Source organism: Papaver somniferum, chromosome 5 (assembly GCF_003573695.1).
Source record: "Papaver somniferum cultivar HN1 chromosome 5, ASM357369v1, whole genome shotgun sequence".
Taxonomy (NCBI): domain Eukaryota; kingdom Viridiplantae; phylum Streptophyta; class Magnoliopsida; order Ranunculales; family Papaveraceae; genus Papaver; species Papaver somniferum.
In genome coordinates, this window is record NC_039362.1 from 188,377,732 (window position 1) to 188,404,852 (window position 27,121).

Here is a 27,121-nt window from a genome sequence, read left to right on the forward strand (position 1 = left end):
TGCTTAATCTACTTTTTCGGAAGAAAGTTTCCACAATTGTAAGTATACCCCAACAATGTCGATTACATTTCTCTCGTGCTTTACAGGCCTCTCTATAAAAGGTACTTGCTAAACCTACAAATTTGTATGCTCGGCTGCATCTCCTTGTACTGCCTAGCTGTACCTTGAAACTATTTATCCCAAAATGTTCCATTGCAGAACGTTCTGGCAATAGGAAAAACTTCAAGTAGATTCTATAAACCAAGCAACACAGAGATGGAATGAACCAAATGGGTGTACTCTCATGACTCAACAATTGCTCTCTGAGCAACAGCGTCCTATCAGGCAGTCCAACAAGAAGAAAAAGAATCCCCACGACACTATCCTTGAAGCTTGTGGGAAGCAACTTAGCTATGGCCATTATTCAGCAACCATACACATTCTCTCTTCCAATGGAATTCAACAGGGAGAATCTCTTGGTCCCCTATTATTTTCCCTGGCCGTACATCCTATTGCTGAAAAAATTGCTACTCAATGCAATTTAGACTTAAATGCTTGGTACCTAGATGAGGGAACTATTGCAGATGATACAATGGAGGTGGCAAAGGCCCTGAAAATTATCCAAACTAATGGTCCATTAAGGGGTCTACATCTGAATGTAGCCAAAACCGAAATATTTTGGCCTTCCTTTGATCCTAGAAGAGACGTAAAAGGCACTTTCCCTACTGAGATTGGAAAGCCATCTATTGGTGTGAAGATTTTGGACGGACTGTCAGCATCGATTTGCAATATTGCAGTGATATGGTTCAGTGCAAAGTTGACAAAACTGTGCAGCTTATGGGCAAGGTAAAGAAGTTATTTGACCCACAAAGTGAGTTATTTCTCTTGCGTAGTTGCAGTGGAGTCTCCAGGCTCTACTTCACTCTTCGCACCAACAACCCTCTTGCAATACAGAACGCTGCTACACAGTACGATAAACACCTCATGCAGTATCTGCGCAACATTATTGTGGGTGATGATGCTGGTTTTGGCTTGCTCCAACAACGTCTAGCTACACTTCCAATCAAAGATGGAGGCTTGGGCGTGCATACCATGGAAGATACAGGGAATTATCGTTTTCTAGCTTCATGTGCCCAGACTCAGCATCTCCAACGCACTATCTTAAAACAGTCATCAGTATTAGACTCTAGCCCCAGCTTTTAGAATGCCTTGCAATCATTCACCCAGGTATGTGGGCTTTCCGACTCCACTTTCAACATCAACGACGCTTCCTCCCAGTACGTGAAGTCTTTGGCAGTCATTTACTTAAGTGTTGTAATGGAGAAAGTACCCGACAACTTTTCTTTTTCTGGCTGTGACTTGATTTTGTGGCATAGTAACAGAACTTCTCACACAATGGACTTTCTTAAGGCCATTCCTATCCATGGGCTCAATCAATCTATAGGGGCTAGACAGTTTCGATCAGTGCTTATGTATCGATTTGGTATTACATTGTTCAACAACAATAGTATGTGTTCCAGCTGCAACAGGCTCATGGATGTCTTTGGAGACCATGCAATCCACTGTACAGGAGAAGTTGGGCAAAAGTTTCGGCATGATTTGGTGAAAGATGTGTTAGCGGATATGTGCTATAAATCCGGAGTGGTTCCTAGGAAGAAACTCTCATTGAGATTTCTGTCCAATAACGCTAATGCTCTCCGACCTGCAGATATTCTGGTTTACAATTGGGAGGACGGAAAGGATGTCTGCATGGATGTTACGGGTGTTTCGCCCTTCACAAGTGCTAGAACTAGCAACTTCACTCCGGGTCATGCTAATTCTGTTGCAGTCACTCGTAAACGCAACAAATACACGGAGACATGCACAGCTCATGGATACGACTTTGGTGTTTTGGCATGCACTACTTGTTGCTTCTGTAACAATAAAACACTCAAGAAAGATGTTAGAGAGATGTTAGAATAAAAGGATTAATTTCTGGAAAGTAAATAGACACTCAATTGGACTGCAAATAGAGGACAGAGTCACATGTTCAACACGCTGTCCTTAACACGATATTTGACCGGTACGCCTCAAGAATGAGTGATGCCTATACCCTGTGGTCAAGTTCGTATCCAGGATAAAATGCCCGTTGCAAGCACTGTTAGCACTACAGTACTTGCCCACTCTTACGACCTCAACAACAATTGCGCACATAATGAAAATAAAGGACCACACAGGGGGAGAAGACGAAAAGAAGAGGATAGTAGCTCTTCTGGACAAAAATTGAAAATGAAAAATGTGGTCGGTTTATATAGAGGATAAATGAGAGAAGTCTCATTGATGCGCATTAAATCGAATGAAATTAATTTCAATTAATTCAAATTTTTCGAAACAGTATAAAACGTTCATGTATTGATTTAAAACGTTTCATGCATCATAATGTGGTTATAAAACGTTCATGCATCATAATTTGTTTGTAAAATGTTCATGCACGTTTCATGCATCATAATGTGTTTGTAAAACGTAAGGAAACATCCGCCGGGTCAGACGCTCCCAACGATTAAGAAATGATTTGTGTAAAATCTTTTAGATAATAATTCAAAGGAAATTTTGCCAAAAAGTTAAGTCTTGACACACCCACACCCACACCCGAACCCGAGCCCGGCCCGGCCCGCCCGCCTGCCAGGACGGACGGCGGCGTGCGTGCTTCGGTGCGAAGCACCGCGCGTGTGTGAAAATATGTGGTTGCACCAACTAGCCCATTGCTTAAGTCCCCCCCTCGCACAAAAGTGCTAATGACCCAAGGGCCACTCTTAATATCAAAAAATTCAATACTTATGGAGAGGTATCATCTTTAGTTTTCCCTATGTGGGACTAAAGGTTCATTCACAATAAGTGAAAATGAGCTAGTGTTCTTAGTGACCAATAGGTACTAAGTTCCAATCCTTTCAAGACCAAAAAACCAAATTATTTTATAAACTCAATTTTTATAAACTCATTTTCTCTAACAATCCCCCACATGAATGAAATACCGATAAAAAAATCAGAAAACGGAAAACGAGAAATACCACTTAGGCAAGAGGTGTCCATAAGGTCTTGAACCTTTGCTTAGTAAGAAATTTCCGGAACTACTTGATGGACAGTGAACGCGATGTCTTGAACTACCATCGTTTAGTGTAATTCGCGATAATAACTACGCGTGATATCTCTCTAGGTGCTGTCGAGTTCGTGCCGTTGTGTCCTTTTTTGCCCTGGACAAATCCTGTTTCTCCGAATGCTCTAGAGAATCAGCTCTTTTCTCATAGGAAGCGACCTACTTCCACATTCAGATAGGTGAGTTCCATCAAGAGTGTTTACTGCTACACCCCAATTCAATCTAAAATTGAAACTATAGAACTCATTAAGACTTAATACAAAGTCATCCTCACATGCAGTCACACTATCACGTCTACACCATACGGAAGGGGCAGAGAATGAATTCTCTGATAGTGTTTACCTTGACCCGCCACAAATTAGTTTCTCATTCGAAACCTTGATCTTGGGATCTCCAGTCAGCAAGGTTGAGTATCCTTCATGGAAAGTTTATTTAATGAGCCTAAGCCCCATCCCCTTAGATGCATTACTAACTATCTCCTTGGACAAACCTTTCGTCAAAGGGTCCGCGATATTCTCCTTGGACTTAACCCAATCAATGGAAATAACGCCTTTTGAGATTAGTTTTTTTAGGGTATCGTGTCTTCTTTTTATATGTATAGACTTCCCATTATAGTAGTTGTTTTTAGCTTTAGCTATGGCAGCTTGATTATCACAATGTATAGATATAGCCGGCACAGGCCTATGCCAGAGAGGAATGTCTTCTAAAAAGCATCTTAGCCAAGCGGCTTCCTCTCCTGCTTTATCTAGCGCAATAAACTCAGATTCCATAGTGGATCGAGCTATGCAGGTCTGTTTGGAACTCTTCCAAGAAACAACCCCACATGCTAGAGTGAAAACATATCCACTCGTAGACTTAGACTCCTCTGAGTCTGATATCCAGTTTGCATCACAAAATCCCTCAAGGACAGCAGGATACAGAGATACCTTTCATAATTCAAACAAAAGGTCAACGTGTATTTCAGATACCTCACACTCTAATGCATCCCAGTGTTCCTGCCCTGGATTACAAGTATACCTACTTAACCTACTCACAGCATAAGCAATGTCTGGCCTAGTACAGTTCATCAAATACATCAGACTTCCTATAACTCGTGAGTATTCAAGTTGTGATACTCCATTACCTCTGTTCTTTTTGAGTTTACAACAAGGATCATACGGAGTATAAGCAGGTTTACAATCAAAATGATTGAATTTTCTAAGCACAGATTCAACATAATGAGATTGACTAAGACTATAACCGTTAGAATTTCTCCTAATTTTCATCCCTAAGATTACATCTGCAGGGCCTAAGTCTTTCATGTCAAAGTTCTCATTCAGCATGTTCTTAGTGGAATTAATTACATCCATGTTTGTACCAAGTATAAGCATATCATCAACATACAAGCATACAATCACACGGCATCATTTACAAGCTTAGTATATACACACTTGTCAGATTCATTGATTCTAAAACCACTAGAAAACATTACATGATCAAATTTTTCATGCCATTGTTTAGGTGCTTGTTTCAATCCATACAAAGATTTTTTCAGTTTACAAACTTTGTTTTCACAACCTTTCACTACAAAGCCCTCAGGTTGTTCCATGTAAATTTCTTCGTCTAATTCACCATGTAGGAAAGCTGTCTTTACATCCATTTGATGTATTTCTAGGTTATGAACCGCGGCTATAGCAATTAACATCCTAATGGAAGTAATTCTCGTAACGGGTGAGTAAGTATCAAAGAAATCTACACCTTCCTTTTGTTTGTAGCCTTTGACTACTAACCTAGCCTTGTATTTTTGAATAGTTCCATCTATGTTACGTTTCCTCCTGAAGATCCATTTACATCCTATGGCCTTACACCCTGGAGGTAAATCTACTATCTCCCATGTATCATTTTCTTTGATGGATTCCATTTCACTAATAGAAGACTCTTTCCACCACGGAGCTTCAGAAGAAGTCATGGCTTCTCTATAAGTCTGAGGATCAGACTCTGCTAGTGTTATGAAGTCAGGTCCAAAGAGGTATTGGTTCTAGCTTTTTACTCCTCCTAAGATCAAATTCTACTTCATCTTCCTCTAAAGGTAAAGTCTGACTGGTTGAAGGAACATCTAGGGGATCAACACCTCTCTTACGAGAGTCAGATTTAAAGGAAAAATATTTCAAAGAACACAGCATCCCTAGACTCCATAATAGTATTCACACCAATTTCAGAAATCAGAATTCACAACCATAAATCTATATAGGTGTATGCTCAGGATACCCTATGAAGACACAGTCAACAGTTTTGGGTCCTATCTTGGTTGCTTTAGGTTTAGGGATCTGAACCTTAGCCAAACACCCCCACACTTTAAGTATGCTAAAGAAGGTTGTCTACCTTTCCACAATTCGTATGGAGTTTTGTCTGATCCTTTAAAAGGTACTCTGTTCAGGATATAGCAGGCTGAGAGGACAGCTTCCCCCCACAAGTTCGAAGGTAATCCTGAACTAATTAACATGGCATTCATCATCTCCTTAAGGGTGCGGTTCTTACGTTCAGCTACTCCATTCGACTGAGGTGAATAAGGAGGGGTAACCTCGTGTATTATGCCATGTTCTACACAGAAATCTCCTATAGGAGTTATGTACTCACCACCACGGTCAGACCTAATGGTTTTAATGGTAGTATTCAATTGGTTTTCAACTTCTAGTTTATACCTCTTAAATGCTTCTAAGGCATCATCCTTACCTCTAAGCAAATAAATATGACAGTACCTAGTACAGTCGTCTATAAAGGTAACAAACCATTTCTTACCGCCTCTAGTTTGAACTGATTTCATGTCAACTAGGTCTGAGTGAATTAATTCTAAGGGTTTAGAATTTCTATGAACATTTTTGCTAAAAGGTTTTCTAGCATACTTTGATTCTACGCATATTTCACATTTGTGTTCCTTTTCCAAACTAAATTTGGGTATGCAACCCACATTGGCTAGTTTAAGCATTGATTTATAATTTACATGTCCAAGTCTACCATGCCAAACGTTCAAAGACTCACAAACATAAGCAGAAGAACCATTATTATTCATTACACAGAGTTACAGTCCCTCAGTCTTATAACCCTGCCCCACATAATCCTTACCCTTAGTTACAACACATTTCCCAGATTCTATTACAATTTTAAAACCCTTATCATCTAAAACAGCACAAGAAACAAGATTTTTGCAGATGTCCGGAACATGAAGAACTTCATTCAAAGTGAGAGTCTTGCCAGAAGTGAGCTTGAGCCCAACTTTGCCTTTTCCTACAACCGCAGCTGCAGATGAGTTACCCATATAGAGTTTCTCTCCTTCCCCTACCTTACTGTAGGAGGTGAACATTTCTTTGTTCCCACAGACATGTTTGGTAGCCCCAGAGTCTACCCACCAGTCCCTCACATTTGTTACCAAATTTACTTCAGACACCGTGCCAGAAAATTCATCTTTGTTGTTTTCAACCAAATTAGCATTATTTTTCTTTTTAAGGTCCTTACGGTTTCTACAGTGAACCGCCATATGGCCAGGATTTCCGCAAGCATAGCAATCACCCTTAATTTTTAATGCTAGATTTAGGTTTCTGAAACATACCTTTCTTGCCTGGAGGTTTCTTGGAGTTGTTTCGGTTCTTATCAGCATTGGAACCTTTGTGTTCAGTCACATGAGCTTTGTAAGACATGTCCCTTGAAGAAGATACATTTTTGTCCTTGGAGCACAACAATTCTTCAACTTGAATTTTCTTACCCAGTTCAACCATAGTAACTTCAGCAGTTTCATGTCTCAGTTTCTTCTTGTACTCGGACCAGGAAGTAGGCAATTTCTCGATAGCAGTAGACACTTGAAAAGTTTCATCAATCACCATACCTTCGGCAAGAATTTCATTCATAATTTGCTGGAGTTCAAGGAATTGATCAACCACAGATTTGTCATTCACCATTTTATACTCATAAAGTCTGGCTACCAAGAATTTCTTACTTCCGGCAGTTTCAGCTTGGTATTTTGCCTCCAAAGCAGCCCATAAATCAAAAGCAGAAAAGTTGTCCTTAGCATTGTAAAAATCATACAAAGCATCCTCTAAACAATTCAGAATATGATTTTTAGCCATGTAATTGTTCCTCTTCCATTCATCAAAAGAGACTCACTACCAGCATTCTTCAATGACTCATCAAACGGTTTCAGAACATAGGAGTCCAACTCATGATAACTCAGAAAAAATAACATTTTTGACTGCCATCTTAAAGTCTTTTCCAGAAAACTTTGCTGGTCTTTCAACATCGTTCTTACCCATTGTTACAGACAGAAAACAGAAATATCGTGTTAAGATTGTTGCTTCTGTAACAATAAAACACTCAAGAAAGATGTTAGAGAGATGTTAGAATAAAAGGATTAATTTCTGGAAAGTAAATAGACACTCAATTGGACTGCAAACAGAGGACAGAGTCACGTGTTCAACACGCTGTCCTTAACACGATATTTGACCGGTACGCCTCAAGAATGAGTGATGCCTATACCCTGTGGTCAAGTTCGTATCCAGGATAAAACTGCCCGTTGCAAGCACTGTTAGCACTACAGTACTTGCCCACTCTTACGACCTCAACAGCAATTGCGCACGGAATGAAAATAAAGGACCACACAGGGGGAGAAGACGAAAAGAAGAGGATAGTAGCTCTTCTGGACACAAATTGAAAATGAAAAATGTGGTCGGTTTATATAGAGGAGAAATGAGAGAAGCATTAAATCGAATGGAATTAATTTCAATTAATTCAAATTTTTCGAAACAGTATAAAACGTTCATGTATTGATTTAAAACGTTTCATGCATCATAATGTTTATAAAACGTTCATGCATCATAATGTGTTTGTAAAACGTTCATGCACGTTTCATGCATCATAATGTGTTTGTAAAACGTAAGGAAACATCCGCCGGGTCAGACGCCCCCAACGATTAAGAAATGATTTGTTTAAAATCTTTTAGATAATAATTCAAAGGAAGTTTCGCCAAAAAGATAAGTCTTGACACCCACACCACACCCACACCCGAACCCGAGCCCGAGCCCGCCCGCCCGCCGGACGGACGGGGCGTGCGTGCTTCGGTGCGAAGCACCGCGCGTGTGTGAAAATATGTGGTTGCACCAACTAGCCCATTGCCTAAGTCCCCCCCTCGCACAAAAGTGCTAATGACCCAAGGGCCACTCTTAATATCAAAAAATTCAATACTTATGGAGAGGTATCATCTTTAGTTTTCCCTATGTGGGACTAAAGGTTCATTCACAATAAGTGAAAATGAGCTAGTGTCCTTAGTGACCAATAGGTCCTAAGTTCCAATCCTTTCAAGACCAAAAACCAAATTATTTTATAAACTCATTTTCTCTAACAATCCCCCACATGAATGAAATACCGATAAAAAATCAGAAAACGGAAACGAGAAATACCACTTAGGCAAGAGGTGTCCATAAGGTCTTGAACCTTTGCTTAGTAAGAAATTGCCGGAACTACTTGATGGACAGTGAACGCGATGTCTTGAACTACCATCGTTTAGTGTAATTCGCGATAATAACACGCGTGATATCTCTCTAGGTGCTGTCGAGTTCGTGCCGTTGTGTCCTTTTTGGCCCTGGACAAATCCTGTTTCTCCGAATGCTCTAGAGAATCAGCTCTTTTCTCATAGGAAGCGACCCACTTCCACATTCAGATAGGTGAGTTCCATCAAGAGTGTTTACTGCTACACCCCACTTCAATCTAAAATTGAAACTATAGAACTCATTAAGACTTAATACAAAGTCATCCTCACATGCAGTCACACTATCACGTCTACACCATAGGGAAGGGGCAGAGAATGAATTCTCTGATAGTGTTTACCTTGACCCCCACAAATTAGTTTCTCATTCGAAACCTTGATCTTGGGATCTCCAGTCAGCAAGGTTGAGTATCCTTCATGGCAAGTTTATTTAATGAGCCTAAGCCCCATCCCCTTAGATGCATTACTAACTATCTCCTTGGACAAACCTTTCGTCAAAGGGTCCGCGATATTCTCCTTGGACTTAACCCAATCAATGGAAATAACGCCTTTTGAGATTAGTTGTTTTAGGGTATCGTGTCTTCTTTTTATATGTATAGACTTCCCATTATAGTAGCTGTTTTTAGCTTTAGCTATGGCAGCTTGATTATCACAATGTATAGATATAGCCGGCACAGGCCTATGCCAGAGAGGAATGTCTTCTAAAAAGCATCTTAGCCAAGCGGCTTCCTCTCCTGCTTTATCTAGCGCAATAAACTCAGATTCCATAGTGGATCGAGCTATGCAGGTCTGTTTGGAACTCTTCCAAGAAACAGCCCCACATGCTAGAGTGAAAACATATCCACTCGTAGACTTAGACTCCTCTGAGTCTGATATCCAGTTTGCATCACAAAATCCCTCAAGGACAGCAGGATACCTTTCATAATTCAAACAAAAGGTCAACGTGTATTTCAGATACCTCAACACTCTAAAAAGTGCATCCCAGTGTTCCTGCCCTGGATTACAAGTATACCTACTTAACCTACTCACAGCATAAGCAATGTCTGGCCTAGTACAGTTCATCAAATACATCAGACTTCCTATAACTCGTGAGTATTCAAGTTGTGATACTCCATTACCTCTGTTCTTTTTGAGTTTACAACAAGGATCATACGGAGTATAAGCAGGTTTACAATCAAAATGATTGAATTTTCTAAGCACAGATTCAACATAATGAGATTGACTAAGACTATAACCGTTAGAATTTCTCCTAATTTTCATCCCTAAGATTACATCTGCAGGGCCTAAGTCTTTCATGTCAAAGTTCTCATTCAGCATGTTCTTAGTGGAATTAATTACATCCATGTTTGTACCAAGTATAAGCATATCATCAACATACAAGCATACAATCACACAGGCATCATTTACAAGCTTAGTATATACACACTTGTCAGATTCATTGATTCTAAAACCACTAGAAACATTACATGATCAAATTTTTCATGCCATTGTTTAGGTGCTTGTTTCAATACAAAGTTTTTTCAGTTTACAAACTTTGTTTTCACAACCTTTCACTACAAATCCCTCAGGTTGTTCCATGTAAATTTTCGTCTAATTCACCATGTAGGAAAGCTGTCTTTACATCCATTTGATGTATTTCTAGGTTATGAACCGCGGCTATAGCAATTAACATCCTAATGGAAGTAATTCTCGTAACGGGTGAGTAAGTATCAAAGAAATCTACACCTTCCTTTTGTTTGTAGCCTTTGACTACTAACCTAGCCTTGTATTTTTGAATAGTTCCATCTATGTTACGTTTCCTCCTGAAGATCCATTTACATCCTATGGCCTTACACCCTGGAGGTAAATCTACTATCTCCCATGTATCATTTTCTTTGATGGATTCCATTTCACTAATAGAAGACTCTTTCCACCACGGAGCTTCAGAAGAAGTCATGGCTTCTCTATAAGTCTGAGGATCAGACTCTGCTAGTGTTATGAAGTCAGGTCCAAAAGAGGTATTGGTTCTAGCCTTTTACTCCTCCTAAGATCAAATTCTACTTCATCTTCCTCTAAAGGTAAAGTCTGACTGGTTGAAGGAACATCTAGGGGATCAACACCTCTCTTACGAGAGTCAGAGTCAGATTTAAAGGAAAAATATTTTCAAAGAACACAGCATCCCTAGACTCCATAATAGTATTCACACCAATTTCAGAAACATCAGAATTCACAACCATAAATCTATATGCAGGTGTATGCTCAGGATACCCTATGAAGACACAGTCAACAGTTTTGGGTCCTATCTTGGTTGCTTTAGGTTTAGGGATCTGAACCTTAGCCAAACACCCCCCACACTTTAAAGTATGCTAAAGAAGGTTGTCTACCTTTCCACAATTCGTATGGAGTTTTGTCTGATCCTTTAAAAGGTACTCTGTTCAGGATATAGCAGGCTGAGAGGACAGCTTCCCCCCACAAGTTCGAAGGTAATCCTGAACTAATTAACATGGCATTCATCATCTCCTTAAGGGTGCGGTTCTTACGTTCAGCTACTCCATTCGACTGAGGTGAATAAGGAGGGGTAACCTCGTGTATTATGCCATGTTCTACAAGAAATCTCCTATAGGAGTTATGTACTCACCACCACGGTCAGACCTAATGGTTTTAATGGTAGTATTCAATTGGTTTTCAACTTCTAGTTTATACCTCTTAAATGCTTCTAAGGCATCATCCTTACCTCTAAGCAAATAAATATGACAGTACCTAGTACAGTCGTCTATAAAGGTAACAAACCATTTCTTACCGCCTCTAGTTTGAACTGATTTCATGTCAACTAGGTCTGAGTGAATTAATTCTAAGGGTTTAGAATTTCTATGAACATTTTTGCTAAAAGGTTTTCTAGCATACTTTGATTCTACGCATATTTCACATTTGTGTTCCTTTTCCAAACTAAATTTGGGTATGCAACCCACATTGGCTAGTTTAAGCATTGATTTATAATTTACATGTCCAAGTCTACCATGCCAAACGTTCAAAGACTCACAAACATAAGCAGAAGAACCATTATTATTCATTACAACAGAGTACAGTCCCTCAGTCTTATAACCCTGCCCCACATAATCCTTACCCTTAGTTACAACACATTTCCCAGATTCTATTACAATTTTAAAACCCTTATCATCTAAAACAGCACAAGAAACAAGATTTTTGCAGATGTCTTGAACATGAAGAACTTCATTCAAAGTGAGAGTCTTTCCAGAAGTGAGCTTGAGCCCAACTTTGCCTTTTCCTACAACCGCAGCTGCAGATGAGTTACCCATATAGAGTTTCTCTCCTTCCCCTACCTTACTGTAGGAGGTGAACATTTCTTTGTTCCCACGGACATGTTTGGTATCCCCAGAGTCTACCCACCAGTCCCTCACATTTGTTACCAAATTTACTTCAGACACCGTGCCAGAAAATTCATCTTTGTTGTTTTCAACCAAATTAGCATTATTTTTCTTTTTAAGGTCCTTACGGTTTCTACAGTGAACCGCCATATGGCCAGGATTTCCGCAAGCATAGCAATCACCCTTAATTTTATTAATGCTAGATTTAGGTTTCTGAAACATACCTTTCTTGCCTGGAGGTTTCTTGGAGTTGTTTCGGTTCTTATCAGCATTGGAACCTTTGTGTTCAGTCACATGAGCTTTGTAAGACATGTCCCTTGAAGAAGATACATTTTTGTCCTTGGAGCACAACAATTCTTCAACTTGAATTTTCTTACCCAGTTCAACCATAGTAACTTCAGCAGTTTCATGTCTCAGTTTCTTCTTGTACTCGGACCAGGAAGTAGGCAATTTCTCGATAGCAGTAGACACTTGAAAAGTTTCATCAATCACCATACCTTCGGCAAGAATTTCATTCATAATTTGCTGGAGTTCAAGGAATTGATCAACCACAGATTTGTCATTCACCATTTTATACTCATAAAGTCTGGCTACCAAGAATTTCTTACTTCCGGCAGTTTCAGCTTGGTATTTTGCCTCCAAAGCAGCCCATAAATCAAAAGCAGAAAAGTTGTCCTTAGCATTGTAAAAATCATACAAAGCATCCTCTAAACAATTCAGAATATGATTTTTAGCCATGTAATTGTTCCTCTTCCATTCATCAAAAGGAGACTCACTGCCAGCATTCTTCAATGACTCATCAAACAGTTTCAGAACATAGGAGTCCAACTCATGATAACTCAGAAAAAATAACATTTTTGACCGCCACCTCTTAAAGTCTTTTCCAGAAAAATTTGATGGTCTTTCAACATCGTTCTTACCCATTGTTACAGACAGAAAACAGAAATATCGTGTTAAGATTGTTGCTTCTGTAACAATAAAACACTCAAGAAAGATGTTAGAGAGATGTTAGAATAAAAGGATTAATTTCTGGAAAGTAAATAGACACTCAATTGGACTGCAAATAGAGGACAGAGTCACGTGTTCAACACGCTGTCCTTAACACGATATTTGACCGGTACGCCTCAAGAATGAGTGATGCCTATACCATGTGGTCAAGTTCGTATCCAGGATAAAACTGCCCGTTGCAAGCACTGTTAGCACTACAGTACTTGCCCACTCTTACTACCAAAAACAATTGCGCACAGAATGAAAATAAAGGACCACACAGGGGGAGAAGACGAAAAGAAGAGGATAGTAGCTTTTCTGGACACAAATTGAAAATGAAAAATGTGGTCGGTTTATATAGAGGAGAAATGAGAGAAGTATAAATCGAATTAATTTCAATTAATTCAAATTTTTCGAAACAGTATAAAACGTTCTTGTATTGATTTAAAACGTTTCATGCATGATAATGTGTTTATAAAACGTTCATGCATCATAATGTGTTTGTAAAATGTTCATGCACGTTTCATGCATCATAATGTGTTTGTAAAACGTAAGGAAACATCCGCCGGGTCAGACGCCCCCAACGATTAAGAAATGATTTGTGTAAAATCTTTTAGATAATAATTCAAAGGAAGTTTCGCCAAAAAGATAAGTCTTGACACACCCACACCCACACCCACACCCGAACCCGAACCCAAGCCCGAGCCCGCCCGCCCCGCCCGCCTGCCTAGACGGACGGTGGTGTGCGTGCTTCGGTGCGAAGCACCGCGCGTGTGTGAAAATATGTGGTTGCACCAACTATCCCATTGCCTAAGTCCCCCCCCCCCTCGCACAAAAGTGCTAATGACCCAAGGGTCACTCTTAATATCAAAAAATTCAATACTTTTGGAGAGGTATCATCTTTAGTTTTCCCTATGTGGGACTAAAGGTTCATTCACAATAAGTGAAAATGAGATAGTGTCCTTAGTGACCAATAGGTCCTAAGTTCCAATCCTTTCAAGACCAAAAAACCAAATTATTTTATAAACTCATTTTCTCTAACAATCCCCCACATGAATGAAATACCGATAAAAAACCAGAAAACAGAGAACGAGAAATACCACTTAGGAAAGAGGTGTCCATAAGGTCTTGAACCTTTGCTTAGTAAGAAATTGCCGGAACTACTTGATGGATAGTGAACGCGATGTCTTGAACTACCATCGTTTAGTGTAATTCGCGATAATAACTACGCGTGATATCTCTCTAGGTGCTGTCGAGTTCATGCCGTTGTGTCCTTTTTGGCCCTGGACAAATCCTGTTTCTCCGAATGCTCTAGAGAATCAGCTCTTTTCTCATAGGAAGCGACCTACTTCCACATTCAGATAGGTGAGTTCCATCAAGATTGTTTACTGCTACACCCCACTTCAATCTAAAATTGAAACTATAGAACTCATTAAGACTTAATACAAAGTCATCCTCACATGCAGTCACACTATCACGTCTACACCATAGGGAAGGGGCAGAGAATGAATTCTCTGATAGTGTTTACCTTGACCAGCCACAAATTAGTTTCTCATTCGAAACCTTGATCTTGGGATCTCCAGTCAGCAAGGTTGAGTATCCTTCATGGCAAGTTTATTTAATGATCCTAAGCCCCATCCCCTTAGATGCATTACTAACTATCTCCTTGGACAAACCTTTCGTCAAAGGGTCCGCGATATTCTCCTTGGACTTAACCCAATCAATGGAAATAACGCCTTTTGAGATTAGTTGTTTTAGGGTATCGTGTATTCTTTTTATATGTATAGACTTCCCATTATAGTAGCTGTTTTTAGCTTTAGCTATGGCAGCTTGATTATCACAATGTATAGATATAGACGGCATAGGCCTATGCCAAAGAGGAATGTCTTCTAAAAATCATCTTAGCCAAGCGGATTCCTCTCCTGCTTTATCTAGCGCAATAAACTCAGATTCCATAGTGGATCGAGCTATGCAGGTCTGTTTGGAACTCTTCCAAGAAACAGCCCCACATGCTAGAGTGAAAACATATCCACTCGTAGACTTAGACTCCTCTGAGTCTGATATCCAGTTTGCATCACAAAATCCCTCAAGGACAGCAGGATACCTTTCATAATTCAAACAAAAGGTCCACGTGTATTTCAGATACCTCAACACTCTAAAAAGTGCATCCCAGTGTTCCTGCCCTGGATTACAAGTATACCTACTTAACCTACTCACAGCATAAGCAATGTCTGGCCTAGTACAGTTCATCAAATACATCAGACTTCCTATAACTCGTGAGTATTCAAGTTGTGATACTCCATTACCTCTGTTCTTTTTGAGTTTACAACAAGGATCATACGGAGTATAAGCAGGTTTACAATCAAAATGATTGAATTTTCTAAGCACAGATTCAACATAATGAGATTGACTAAGACTATAACCGTTAGAATTTCTCCTAATTTTCATCCCTAAGATTACATCTGCAGGTACTAAGTCGTTCATGTCAAAGTTCTCATTCAGCATGATCTTAGTGCAATTAATTACATCCATGTTTTTACCAAGTATAAGCATATCATCAACATATAAGCATACAATCACACATGCATCATTTACAATCTTAGTATCTACACACTTGTCAGGTTCATTGATTCTAAAACCACTAGAAAACATTACATGATCAAATTTTTCATGCCATTGTTTAGGTGCTTGTTTCAATACATACAAAGATTTTTTCAGTTTACAAACTTTGTTTTCACAACCTTTCACTACAAAGCCCTCAGGTTGTTCCATGTAAATTTCTTCGTCTAATTCACCATGTAGGAAAGCTGTCTTTACATCCATTTGATGTATTTCTAGGTTATGAACCGCGGCTATAGCAATTAACATCCTAATGGAATTAATTCTCGTAACGGGTGAGTAAGTATCAAAGAAATATACACCTTCCTTTTGTTTGTATCCTTTGAATACTAACCTAGCCTTGTATTTTTGAATAGTTCCATCTATGTTACGTTTCCTCCTGAAAATCCATTTACATCCTATGGCCTTACACCCTGGAGGTAAATCTACTATCTCCCATGTATCATTTTCTTTGATGGATTCCATTTCACTAATAGAAGACTCTTTCCACCACGGATCTTCAGAAGAAGTCATGGCTTCTCTATAAGTCTGAGGATCAGACTCTGCTAGTGTTATGAAGTCAGGTCCAAAAGAGGTATTGGTTCTAGCACTTTTACTCCTCCTAAGATCAAATTCTACTTAATCTTCCTCTAAAGGTAAAGTCTGACTGGTTGAAGGAACATCTAGGGGATCAACACCTCTCTTACGAGAGTCAGATTTTAAAGGAAAAATATTTTCAAAGAACACAGCATCCCTAGACTCCATAATAGTATTCACACCAATTTCAGAAATATCAGAATTCACAACCATAAATCTATATGCAGGTGTATGCTCAGGATACCCTATGAAGACACAGTCAACAGTTTTGGGTCCTATCTTGGTTGCTTTAGGTTTAGGGATATGAACCTTATCCAAACACCCCCACACTTTAAAGTATGCTAAAGAAGGTTGTCTACCTTTCCACAATTCGTATGGAGTTTTGTCTGATCCTTTAAAAGGTACTCTGTTCAGGATATAGCATGCTGAGAGGACAGCTTCCCCCCACAAGTTCGAAGGTAATCCTGAACTAATTAACTTGGCATTCATCATCTCCTTAAGGGTGCGGTTATTACGTTCAGCTACTCCATTCGACTGAGGTGAATAAGGAGGGGTAACCTCGTGTATTATGCCATGTTCTACACTGAAATCTCCTATAGGAGTTATGTACTCACCACCACGGTCAGACCTAATGGTTTTAATGGTAGTATTCAATTGGTTTTCAACTTCTAGTTTATACCTCTTAAATGCTTCTAAGGCATCATCCTTACCTCTAAGAAAGTAAATATGACAGTACCTAGTACAGTCGTCTATAAAGGTAACAAACCATTTCTTACCGCCTCTAGTTTGAACTGATTTCATGTCAACTAGGTCTGAGTGAATTAATTCTAAGGGTTTAGAATTTCTATGAACATTTTTGCTAAAAGGTTTTCTAGCATACTTTGATTCTACGCATATTTCACATTTGTGTTCCTTTTCAAAATTAAATTTCGGTATGCAACCCACATTGGCTAGTTTAAGCATTGATTTATAATTTACATGTCCAAGTCTACCATGCAAAACGTTCAAAGACTCACAAACATAAGCAGAAGAACCATTATTATTCATTACAGCAGAGTTTACATTAAGCTTATACAGTCCCTCAGTCTTATAACCGTGCCCCACATAATCCTTATCCTTAGTTACAACACATTTCCCAGATTCTATTACAATTTTAAAACCCTTATCATCTAAAACAGCACAAGAAACAAGATTTTTGCAGATGTCCAGAACATGAAGAACTTCATTCAAAGTGAAAGTCTTTCCAGAAGTGAGCTTGAGCCCAACTTTGCCTTTTCCTACAACCGCAGCTGCAGATGAGTTACCCATATAGAGTTTCTCTCCTTCCCCTACCTTACTGTAGGAGGTGAAAATTTCTTTATTCCCACATACATGTTTGGTATCCCCAGAGTCTACCCACTAGTCCCTCACATTTGTTACCAATTTTACTTCAGACATCGTTCCAGGATTTCCGCAAGCATAGCAATCACCCTTAATTTTATTAATGCTAGATTTAGGTTTCTGAAACATACCTTTCTTGCCTGGAGGTTTCTTGGAGTTGTTTCGGTTCTTATCAGCATTGGAACCTTTGTGTTCAGTCACATGAGCTTTGTAAGACATGTCCCTTGAAGAAGATACATTTTTGTCCTTGGAGCACACAAATTCTTCAACTTGAATTTTCTTACCCAGTTCAACCATAGTAACTTCAGCAGTTTCATGTCTCAGTTTCTTCTTGTACTCGGACCAGGAAGTAGGCAATTTCTCGATAGTAGTAGACACTTGAAAAGTTTCATCAATCACCATACCTTCGGCAAGAATTTCATTCATAATTTGCTGGAGTTCAAGGAATTGATCAACCACAGATTTGTCATTTACCATTTTATACTCATAAAGTCTGGCTACCAAGAATTTCTTACTTCCGGCAGTTGCAGCTTGGTATTTTGCCTCCAAAGCAGCCCATAAATCAAAAGCAGAAAAGTTGTCCTTAGCATTGTAAAAATCAGACAAAGCATCCTCTAAACAATTCAGAATATGATTTTTAGCCATGTAATTGTTCCTCTTCCATCCATCAAAAGGAGACTCACTGCCAACATTCTTCAATGACTCATCAAACGGTTTCAGAACATAGGAGTCCAACTCATGATAACTCAGAAAAAATAACATTTTTGACTGCCACCTCTTAAAGTCTTTTCCAGAAAACTTTGCTGGTCTTTCAACATCGTTCTTACCCATTGTTACAGACAGAAAACAGAAATATCGTGTTAAGATTGTTGCTTCTGTAACAATAAAACATTCAAGAAAGATGTTAGAGAGATGTTAGAATAAAAGGATTAATTTCAGGAAAGTAAATAGACACTCAATTGGACTGCAAATAGAGGACAGAGTCACGTGTTCAACACGCTGTCCTTAACACGATATTTGACCGGTACGCCTCAAGAATGAGTGATGCCTATACCCTGTGGTCAAGTTCGTATCCAGGATAAAACTGCCCGTTGAAAACACTGTTAGCACTACGGTACTTGCCCACTCTTACGACCTCAACACCAACTACGCACAGAATGAAAATAAAGGACCACACAGCGGGAGAAGACGAAAAGAAGAGGATAGTAGCTCTTCTGGACACAAATTGAAAATGAAAAATGTGGTCGGTTTATATAGAGGAGAAATAAGAGAAGTATAAAACGAATTAATTTCAATTAATTCAAAATTTTCAAAACAGTATAAAACGTTCATGTATTGATTTAAAACGTTTCATGCATCATAATGTAGTTATAAAACGTTCATGCATCATAATGTGTTTGTAAAATGTTCATGCATCATAATGTGTTTGTAAAACGTAAGGAAACATCTCGTTTCGCCAAAAAGATAAGTCTTGACACACCCACACCCGAGCCCGGCCCGCCCGGACGGCGGCGTGCGTGCTTCGGTGCAAAGCACCGCGCGTGTGTGCAAATATGTGGTTGCACCAACTAGCCCATCGCCTAAGTCCCCCCCTCTCACAAAAATGCTAATGACCCAAGGGCCACTCTTAATATCAAAAAATTCAATACTTATGGAGAGGTATCATCTTTAGTTTTCCCTATGTGGGACTAAAGGTTCATTCACAATAAGTGAAAATGAGTTAGTGTCCTTAGTGACCAATAGGTCCTAAGTTCCAATCCTTTCAAGACCAAAAAACCAAATTATTTTATAAACTCATTTTCTCTAACACTACTTTGGGTGAGCTCGGTGAAGAAATGATTTCTTTCTTGAAAAGTTTACGAAACTGCCTTGTTAGTCGAGATGCTAACTACAAGTTTGGTGATTCTCTTTTTCATATACTCGGTATCGTGATTCAAAAGGACATAGGAGTCCAGATTGTTGCTAGGATGCCTGTTGCCGGTCTGTAAAACAATTTTTTTTTAATTATAAAAATTGTATTTTTTATAAAATAAAGGTTAAGGAGCATATTTTAACATATTCATCTTTAACATCGAGAAAATACTCATTAAGGAGTATTTCATAGACGATTAAACCAGCCGCTGGAGACCATGGTCCATCAGCACTTAGCAAGTTTTAAAGTATCGAAGTGGTAGTTTCCGAGCCATGGTGCAGGTTTTAAAGTATGATGGGCTAAGAAGCCATTTTGTACATACTTATGGTTAAAGCATCGAAATGAACATCCAAGAAATGTTATTAGATTTGAATGTCTATACAACAGAATTAGAGTCTGAGTAGTGAATAGACAACCAAAGTGAAGTGGTTGTTGTTGTGTGCGTATTCCGAACTAAGAACCGTGATCATTACTTCTGCAACAAAATTAGAAGCCATATGGCCTCCTGCATTACCAGGATTACTTCTACTCATGCTATCACAGTGCAAATTTGATTTATTTCAGGTAGTAGCCTCTGTGCACTGCAAAGATTAAACCAAATATGAGAAAACTAAAAACACAACCGGAAATAGCATGAGCTAAGTTAAGATCAATAAATTTAAAAAACAACTGTGAATAGAGTAGCGTGAGTTCATTAGGATTTTGATAATCGAGGTCATAAGCTCGAATTCCCGCTCCATAATAATTTGCATCCCCCTTGTGTTATTGCTAGTCACAAAGTGGAGAGAAAATTTATAAAGAGCAGAGATTCGAACCTCTGACCTCACTGGTAGAGGTGAGACCCTAGACCAACTGAGCTATTCTAACAGGGTGTTAGTCCTCAAGGGAATTGGGGGAGTTGGATGTAGTTGTGTTTTTTCCCGTTAGTCGTGGGGGAGTCTGAGAAAGTCTCTCAAAATCCCCGTTAGTCGTGGGAGAGTTCAGAAGAGTTCTCCAAACTCCCTGGAAAACACCCGTTAGTCGTAGGGGAGTTTGAGAAAAGCTCTTGAAATCCCTGTTAGCGGTAAAACCCTAAAATGCTAGGGAGTTGGTTGTTTTAGGGGGTTCTGGAGAGTTGATAGTGTATTTTTTCCTGTACACAAATCTCTCAAAAGAGTAGAGATTTGGAAGGGAGCTTGGTTGGAGAAAGAAGATGAAACGCTTCAGCTTTTAGGTATACTTTTTTTCTCATCTTTTTTTCTCATCTTTTTTTCTTCTTTGATCTCCATGATTGTTTGTTTTGATTGTTTATAATCTATTTTGTGTACTATTTTGATTGTTTTCCATATCAGTTTTTGGGGTTTATTCCATAAAAGTAAAGGATTTATATAAACAATCAAAACCCTCGTTTCTTGGAGATGGTATTATTATGCATCCTCCTCAGGCCAATTAACTCCATGACTTCAACTAAGCTGCAATCAACTTCCTCCGCAGAACCCAACTCACAATAGCACATTTCCAATTTCTATAATCATCAGCAATCCCATCGAAACAGCACAGTACTTTGTCCAATTCAATACTAGTTTGTGCGACTTTCAATACAATTGCAAGTTCATGTATAAACAAGCGGCTATTTGATTAAATTTGCATCTTTGTCTATTCTATACTGTTAGCTAATCCTTTCTTCTCCCGTTGACTGTACCATGAATGTATCTGCTGGGACACAAATCAACAGTGGATATTATTTGATATGTGAATTAATGTCTAAAGTTCCTACTTTTTTCGCATATTCTTTTATGAATTTCTTTTCATGGGTGTTGGCAACATCTGTATGATTAGAATGGGGGTGTTAAGTGCTTGAAATGTGTTAAAACTGTTGGATCAGTTGTGTTGATTTATGGAGCAAGGGAGTGCATATTTTCCCCACTGTCTGACATAGTGGTCTAAACCAAAATCCTATTCCACTTGTTAATGTGTTGTTCACCATTTGACACTCTGAATTCTTTTTCTTTTTATCTTACAAATCTAGTTGCTTCATTTACCTATAGGTGTAATATGTTCACTAGTTTGTAATGTGAACTTTAATTTAATGAAATGCATTTTTCCATGATTTTATGTACTGCTAGCTCCGTGCCAATAAGGGGCACCGGTTATATCTTGTATACCGAATGGGTGTCACCTGGCAGAGAGAAGAGGAGAATGGAAGTTTTGGTCTAAGTTTGGAAGTAAGTAGTTGTGGTGAAGTTCAGGTGAAGTGTGGGTTGTATTTAGGTGTGTGGTGAATGACTAAATGGGAGCTTAGGAAGATCAGGTCTTGCGCTACGAGTGCAGTTTTTCCTTGGTTATGTGTTGTTGTTAGCCATGGCTCGAGTGCAGTTTTGCAGGTCATGTATTACTTGCAAATGAGGATTTGTTGTTTCTTAAAAGAGAATGAGTTAAGAATGAACTCTCTCAAACTCCCCCAAACTCCCTCTAGTAAACTCTCTCAAACTCCCTACACTCCCCCAAACCCTGGAACTCAAAAACACCAAACTCTCTCAAACTCCCTACACTCTCTCAAACTCCCTCAAAATCCTCAAGATTTAAAATACACTCAACTCCCCCCAACTAACTCGAGGACTAACCCCTGTAAGTCTTTTTTCATCATCTCCAGGGCAGTTTCATTCTTTCTCTTTTGTAGGTTCTGCGTCAATGTCTCATCTGTTCCAGCCAGGAATATTTGGAGTCCAAATATCCATCGGAGATGGCAACCCAATAAAAAAGATGAAAAATGCTAGAAAATGGGTGAGTTCCAGAATGTGTCTATCTGCTAACAGCTTTCGTTTCGAGCAAGGCAGGGAAATGAAAAATACTGGAAACAAAAGGATTCAAAGGCCAAGTGAGTTCTGACATGGAGGATTCCAGGGGCTATTACTGCAATGAAGCGTGCAAAGCTGCTAAAGTTAAGGTTTTGTGAACTCGAGCTGCAGGTTGATTAGATTACCTTACAGATACAAGGCAAAGAATGAAGTAATTTGGTACCTCACAATGACATTCTAAATCTGCAAAAGAGAGAAATGATGCACTTAACAAAAATTATTACACTGAGAAAACTAACAATGGAAAACAGAATTTTTTTACAAATTAACTTCCTCTTGATACAACAAAAAACCAAACAAAAATGAGAAAAATGATCTAGTTTATAAACCAAGATACACCAATCACCCTGCCCACCATTTGATCTAGAACAATACTAGATGACAGTAAAAAGAAGAAGATGCGAGACATCTTCAATATATACAAGAGAGAATTGACAAATCAGATGTGTTTTCGAAGTAGTAATAGGGTATATCTTCTGAAGATTCATTTCTTTGAAATACTCCATCTAAGAACTTCTGTCTTTCACTCTCACATCTTCATTGGGACTGATCAGATGTTTTAGCACGTTAGGTTGATTTTCTACATTCACAGGTGCATCCTTCAAGATCTTTGTTTAATTTCTACAAAAGAAAAATTAACAAAACAGCTATGTTAGGCAAATAGTAACCCACTTAAATCGAAAATCTGGTTTTTCCATGACAGAAGTTTGCAACATAAACCATTTAAGTATACCACTGCCTCATGTCACCATAAAAAGTAGCGAGGGGCGTTGGGGCATAAAAAGAGGGTTCTTTTCATGTGTGGTGGAATATATTGTAGTTGAGGCAAGCAGTGTAAACAATCAGGGTCCCTTTTATCGATTTTTATGCATTCAAATAGGGTGTACTTTTGTAGCATACCTGAACATCTCCTTGGAGGCCTTTGATGTGTTGCACCGCCAAATCCAACATATCTGCAGTGCTTGTTTGCTGCAACGTAATTTAGAGGTAAATTAAGCAGAGAATATAAAACAAGTCAACCAATCTTGATGTAGAGATAAAAACTACAATTCATATTGTAAGAGTTCCAATGGAGGCCATGTTGGACTAGATTTATCCTGGATCATTTGACATGAGTTTGGTTTAAACAGATCTTAGAGAAGGTTAACAGTTGGAGTCTACAGGCAAAATTCTTGCTGCGTCTTGATCAGCTATCGTAAAAGAACTTCTATAAAGGTGACCACAACGTTTGAACAAGCTTCTGTTTTCATAAAATTATTTTGGAACTATGCTTGTGGGTTCTTATTTACATAGCCATCCCTATACTCTAAGGCCACTGGCCTCACAGATATCACCTGGTACTCGGAAACGAAGAGTTGTTCATGACGCACCAACCAAAAACAATTCAATTGAGCATTAACACGAACTGTGGTAGTATAATATACACGAACAACATTGGAAAACAAAAATAAGGTTTTATAGGAGTTACCTTATCCATGTTTGGAACAAGCTCTTGTAGTTTCCTCAAATTTTCGCTAATTCTACCTCTTCTCTCCTACATACAGAGTATCAATAATTTAGGTTCACATTAACATATATGGATCAGTGAAACAAATCGTCCATAATTAGAGTTTAACTTATTTACGTACCCTTTCAGCAATACTTCGTGGATGAGTAGCAAAACCCCTTCTAGCCCGAGTTTTGCACTGAACGGAATCACTTTGATACCGTGGAAGATTAAACTGAAACCCAAAACAAAACTAAAATTATCAATCCATGTATATCGTGAAGGGAAATGCAGAACTCTGAAGTAATTTCTAGAGCAAGAAATAACACGTTAAAGTTTAAGTTATGTACCAAAGACTGTGACTCCAAATCGCTCATGTTCATGATATCTCCATTGTTGTTCTTAGCTCTTTTGTTTGCTGCATTAGAAAAGTTGATTGCATCGTCCCATGTGCCCACTGTGAAACCCTCATCGGAACTACCACCTGCGACGCTCTCCCCCACTTCGGAGATTTGTGAAAGTGAATCTTGTGTGAAGCTCAATTGAGTTTTTAGTCTTCCATGGCCTATAGTGTTAGTACCAGCTTTTGTATATCCTCCTCCAGCTCCATTTGAAATCGAAAAGCCTGACATGAAAGGGATTAAAGCTTCATCAGGAAAACATATTCAAACTTATAGTACTAAGTATCAGCATTCTTTTGTAGCTTGCACATGTACTTTTGCATAATCAGGTGATAACGGGTTTTGTTCACCCTCTGGCGAGTCAAAGTTTGGTGAACCATAATGTTAACTTGTTTATCTGATGGGCCAATTTTCTTGACCTTAACCCGGGCAGATTGGCTCTAGTGGATCACTGAACAAAGACTATCAATAATCAAGTAGGAATGTGGGATTTTTATTATGACATCTCCAGTTTAAATGGATTAAAACAACACTCCCCAATACTCATTTCATAAAATTCAATGAAGAAAATGCAACTTTAGAAATCGAATACCAGTAAGTCATCCCATCACATTATCAGAACATGAAGATCATTCCCAAGGAATATAGCTGCTAGCAAATGACAAGCCATGATGGTCTGCTTAAAAGTTGGTCATACTAAATATAGACATGACAAAGGTTGAAGGTAAGAGGGGGCAAAAAACAATTCTATGGTGATATGCAGGAACAAAACACGAATAAGATGACAAATGTAAAAGGATTTAGGTAAAAATATGCATAAATATCCTTTCCGAGCCAATTCACCAGGGAAGGCAATTGCTGTCATCCATTCACAGTATAGCCTCAACCTATCAGCCGGCTCTCAAAGCCTATTTACATATATTTTCACGAAATCCTTTTAACCTTTACTTTTATTCGTTGTCCGTTTTTAAGTGGATTGTTTTTGGTCCTTCCATGCCTTCGATCTTGGTTTCGATTTTTAGTTAGAAATGACTTTTAAAAGAAAAGAAAAAAAGAAAGGTTTTTCCATGAAGCAAAAGAACATTGAGTATGACTTAAAATTCACAAGAAATTTTGCTTCTGGTTACCAAAACATGCTATAAAAATAGGTGAGGAAAAGTCTTCCTAAACACATGGAGAGAAAGGGTATGTGGGTCCCATGACTAAAAAAAAGTGGATTCACACGTAGATGTCATAATGGACTCAAATCAATTCATGGACTTTCAGTGTCGTCCCTGTATACGTGGACTCGTGAGTTCCTATCCACAGATATCCATATAAAAATCCAGCAAATTATTACTATAAATAAATAGAACAGATTCTTCTTGGACCCACACAGGCAAAGAATCTAGATTTAGTTCTATCAGACTCCCTGTACCGACACCTATAAAAGTCACTCAGACTGGATATTCTCATCCGTTGGATGATCTAGTTTTCTTTCTACAATTGTTCTCAACCGTCAAAACAGCTTATTTCTAGATCTTTACTAATAATTAGCACACCAAAAAGGAGAATGCACAGACTACTCCAACAACCACCTACCATCATCGCTTTTTCTAAGTGGTTACTAATTTCAACTGTTTTTCACGATTCAGAATGTAACGTTTGGAGCTAAAACCGTTATTTCGTGATCAAAAAAGAGACAATAGTATCGTAACAGTTTCGAGCTGAAGTAAAATTGAAGACCAGAGAAGAAAATCATAATTCCCACATGATTAAGGAAAACAGAGACTCAGATAATCAAATTGATAAAAATTTATGGATTGAAATGGGAAAAGCATTGAATTACTAACCGTTATCAACCATGAGATTGTTAAAAAATCCAGCGGGAGAACTACTATGACGAAGCAAAGACGAAGAATTTCCAGCGGCGGCTGCTACTTGATTCATGCCGTAAGATCTCTGAAGACCGCCATTACTAGTAGTAGTTGTAGTTGTAGTAGCAGTAGTGGTGGCGTTTCCATTGTTATTGTAAACTCTTGAATCGGTCTGAAACATCGGTTTCAAATCGGCTAGAGACGACTCATTTGATGACATCGTAGAAGAATTACCATTAGAAAAGTACTGATGCAGTTGATTTTGATTTTGCTGTTGTTGTTGATGTTGGTGAGTGATATGATGATTTTGTGATGCGTGTGTGAAATCATCTTCATTACCAGATCCCATGACTGAATCAACGATGTTAGATAAGAATGATCCAGGAGCTGAAACGTAACGGGCTAATCCAACACCTGGTTGGCGATGTTGTTGATGATGATTTGGTGGTGAATACATGGTGGTGGAGAATATATTATGAAACGAATTTGAGGTATGAGGATTAGAGAAATGAGAGTGGGAGTAAAGAAGAAAGAAAAAGAAGAAATGAATGAGAGGGAGAAAAGTCTTCAGAGGAGATGATTAAAAGTGGTAAAGAATGGGATTCATATTTGTAGTGGCCAGTGGGTGAGGAAAAGTCTTCAGATTCGCACCAACAGATCTAGATAGAGAATTTAATTCTATTTTATCTCATTTTATTACCTTGTTGCCCTTTTGTTATTTTTTCCAATTTAGTAGTAGAAACTCTTTTTTGTTTCAACGTTGACTTTGAATAATTGCTTAGGTGGATTACCCTATTAAATGATGTTTTTGACATGCTAATTGATGCTAATCTATCTGTTACAACTGGTACCAAATTTTACGAGAATTACTAAATCTATGTAAAACCATAAACTTCTACTTCATTCATAAATAGTTTTGTGCTCCTACCCGAGTATTTATTTTTTCAGAAAATGGACTATATAGACAAAATTGTGTGTTTTCTGGGCTAAATGGACAGTTAGGATTCAGCCTGGGTCAAATGGACAGAGAAATCTTTTTAATTGAAACTGACTCAATTACTCCTCTCCAGGTCTCCAC

The 27,121-nt window shown here is 38.6% G+C and overlaps 2 protein-coding genes across 2 annotated transcripts; one reads left to right on the forward strand and one right to left on the reverse strand.

Annotated features, from left to right (window-relative positions):
- The first annotated feature begins 283 nt into the window (after positions 1-283).
- On the forward strand, positions 284-1,182 carry LOC113280347. The gene is made up of 2 exons (XM_026528987.1): positions 284-825; positions 873-1,182. The coding sequence occupies exons 1-2, from the start codon at positions 284-286 to the stop codon at positions 1,180-1,182; spliced, it is 852 nt and encodes a 283-aa protein (XP_026384772.1).
- A 21,310-nt stretch (positions 1,183-22,492) lies between these two features.
- LOC113284007 (transcription factor bHLH128-like) lies at positions 22,493-26,642 on the reverse strand. The gene is made up of 6 exons (XM_026533394.1): positions 26,020-26,642; positions 24,137-24,411; positions 23,929-24,021; positions 23,769-23,834; positions 23,201-23,269; positions 22,493-22,921 (listed from the first exon to the last, which is right to left on the reverse strand). The coding sequence occupies exons 1-6, from the start codon at positions 26,498-26,500 to the stop codon at positions 22,868-22,870; spliced, it is 1,038 nt and encodes a 345-aa protein (XP_026389179.1). The 5' UTR covers positions 26,501-26,642; the 3' UTR covers positions 22,493-22,867.
- Between the last annotated feature and the right edge of the window lie 479 nt (positions 26,643-27,121).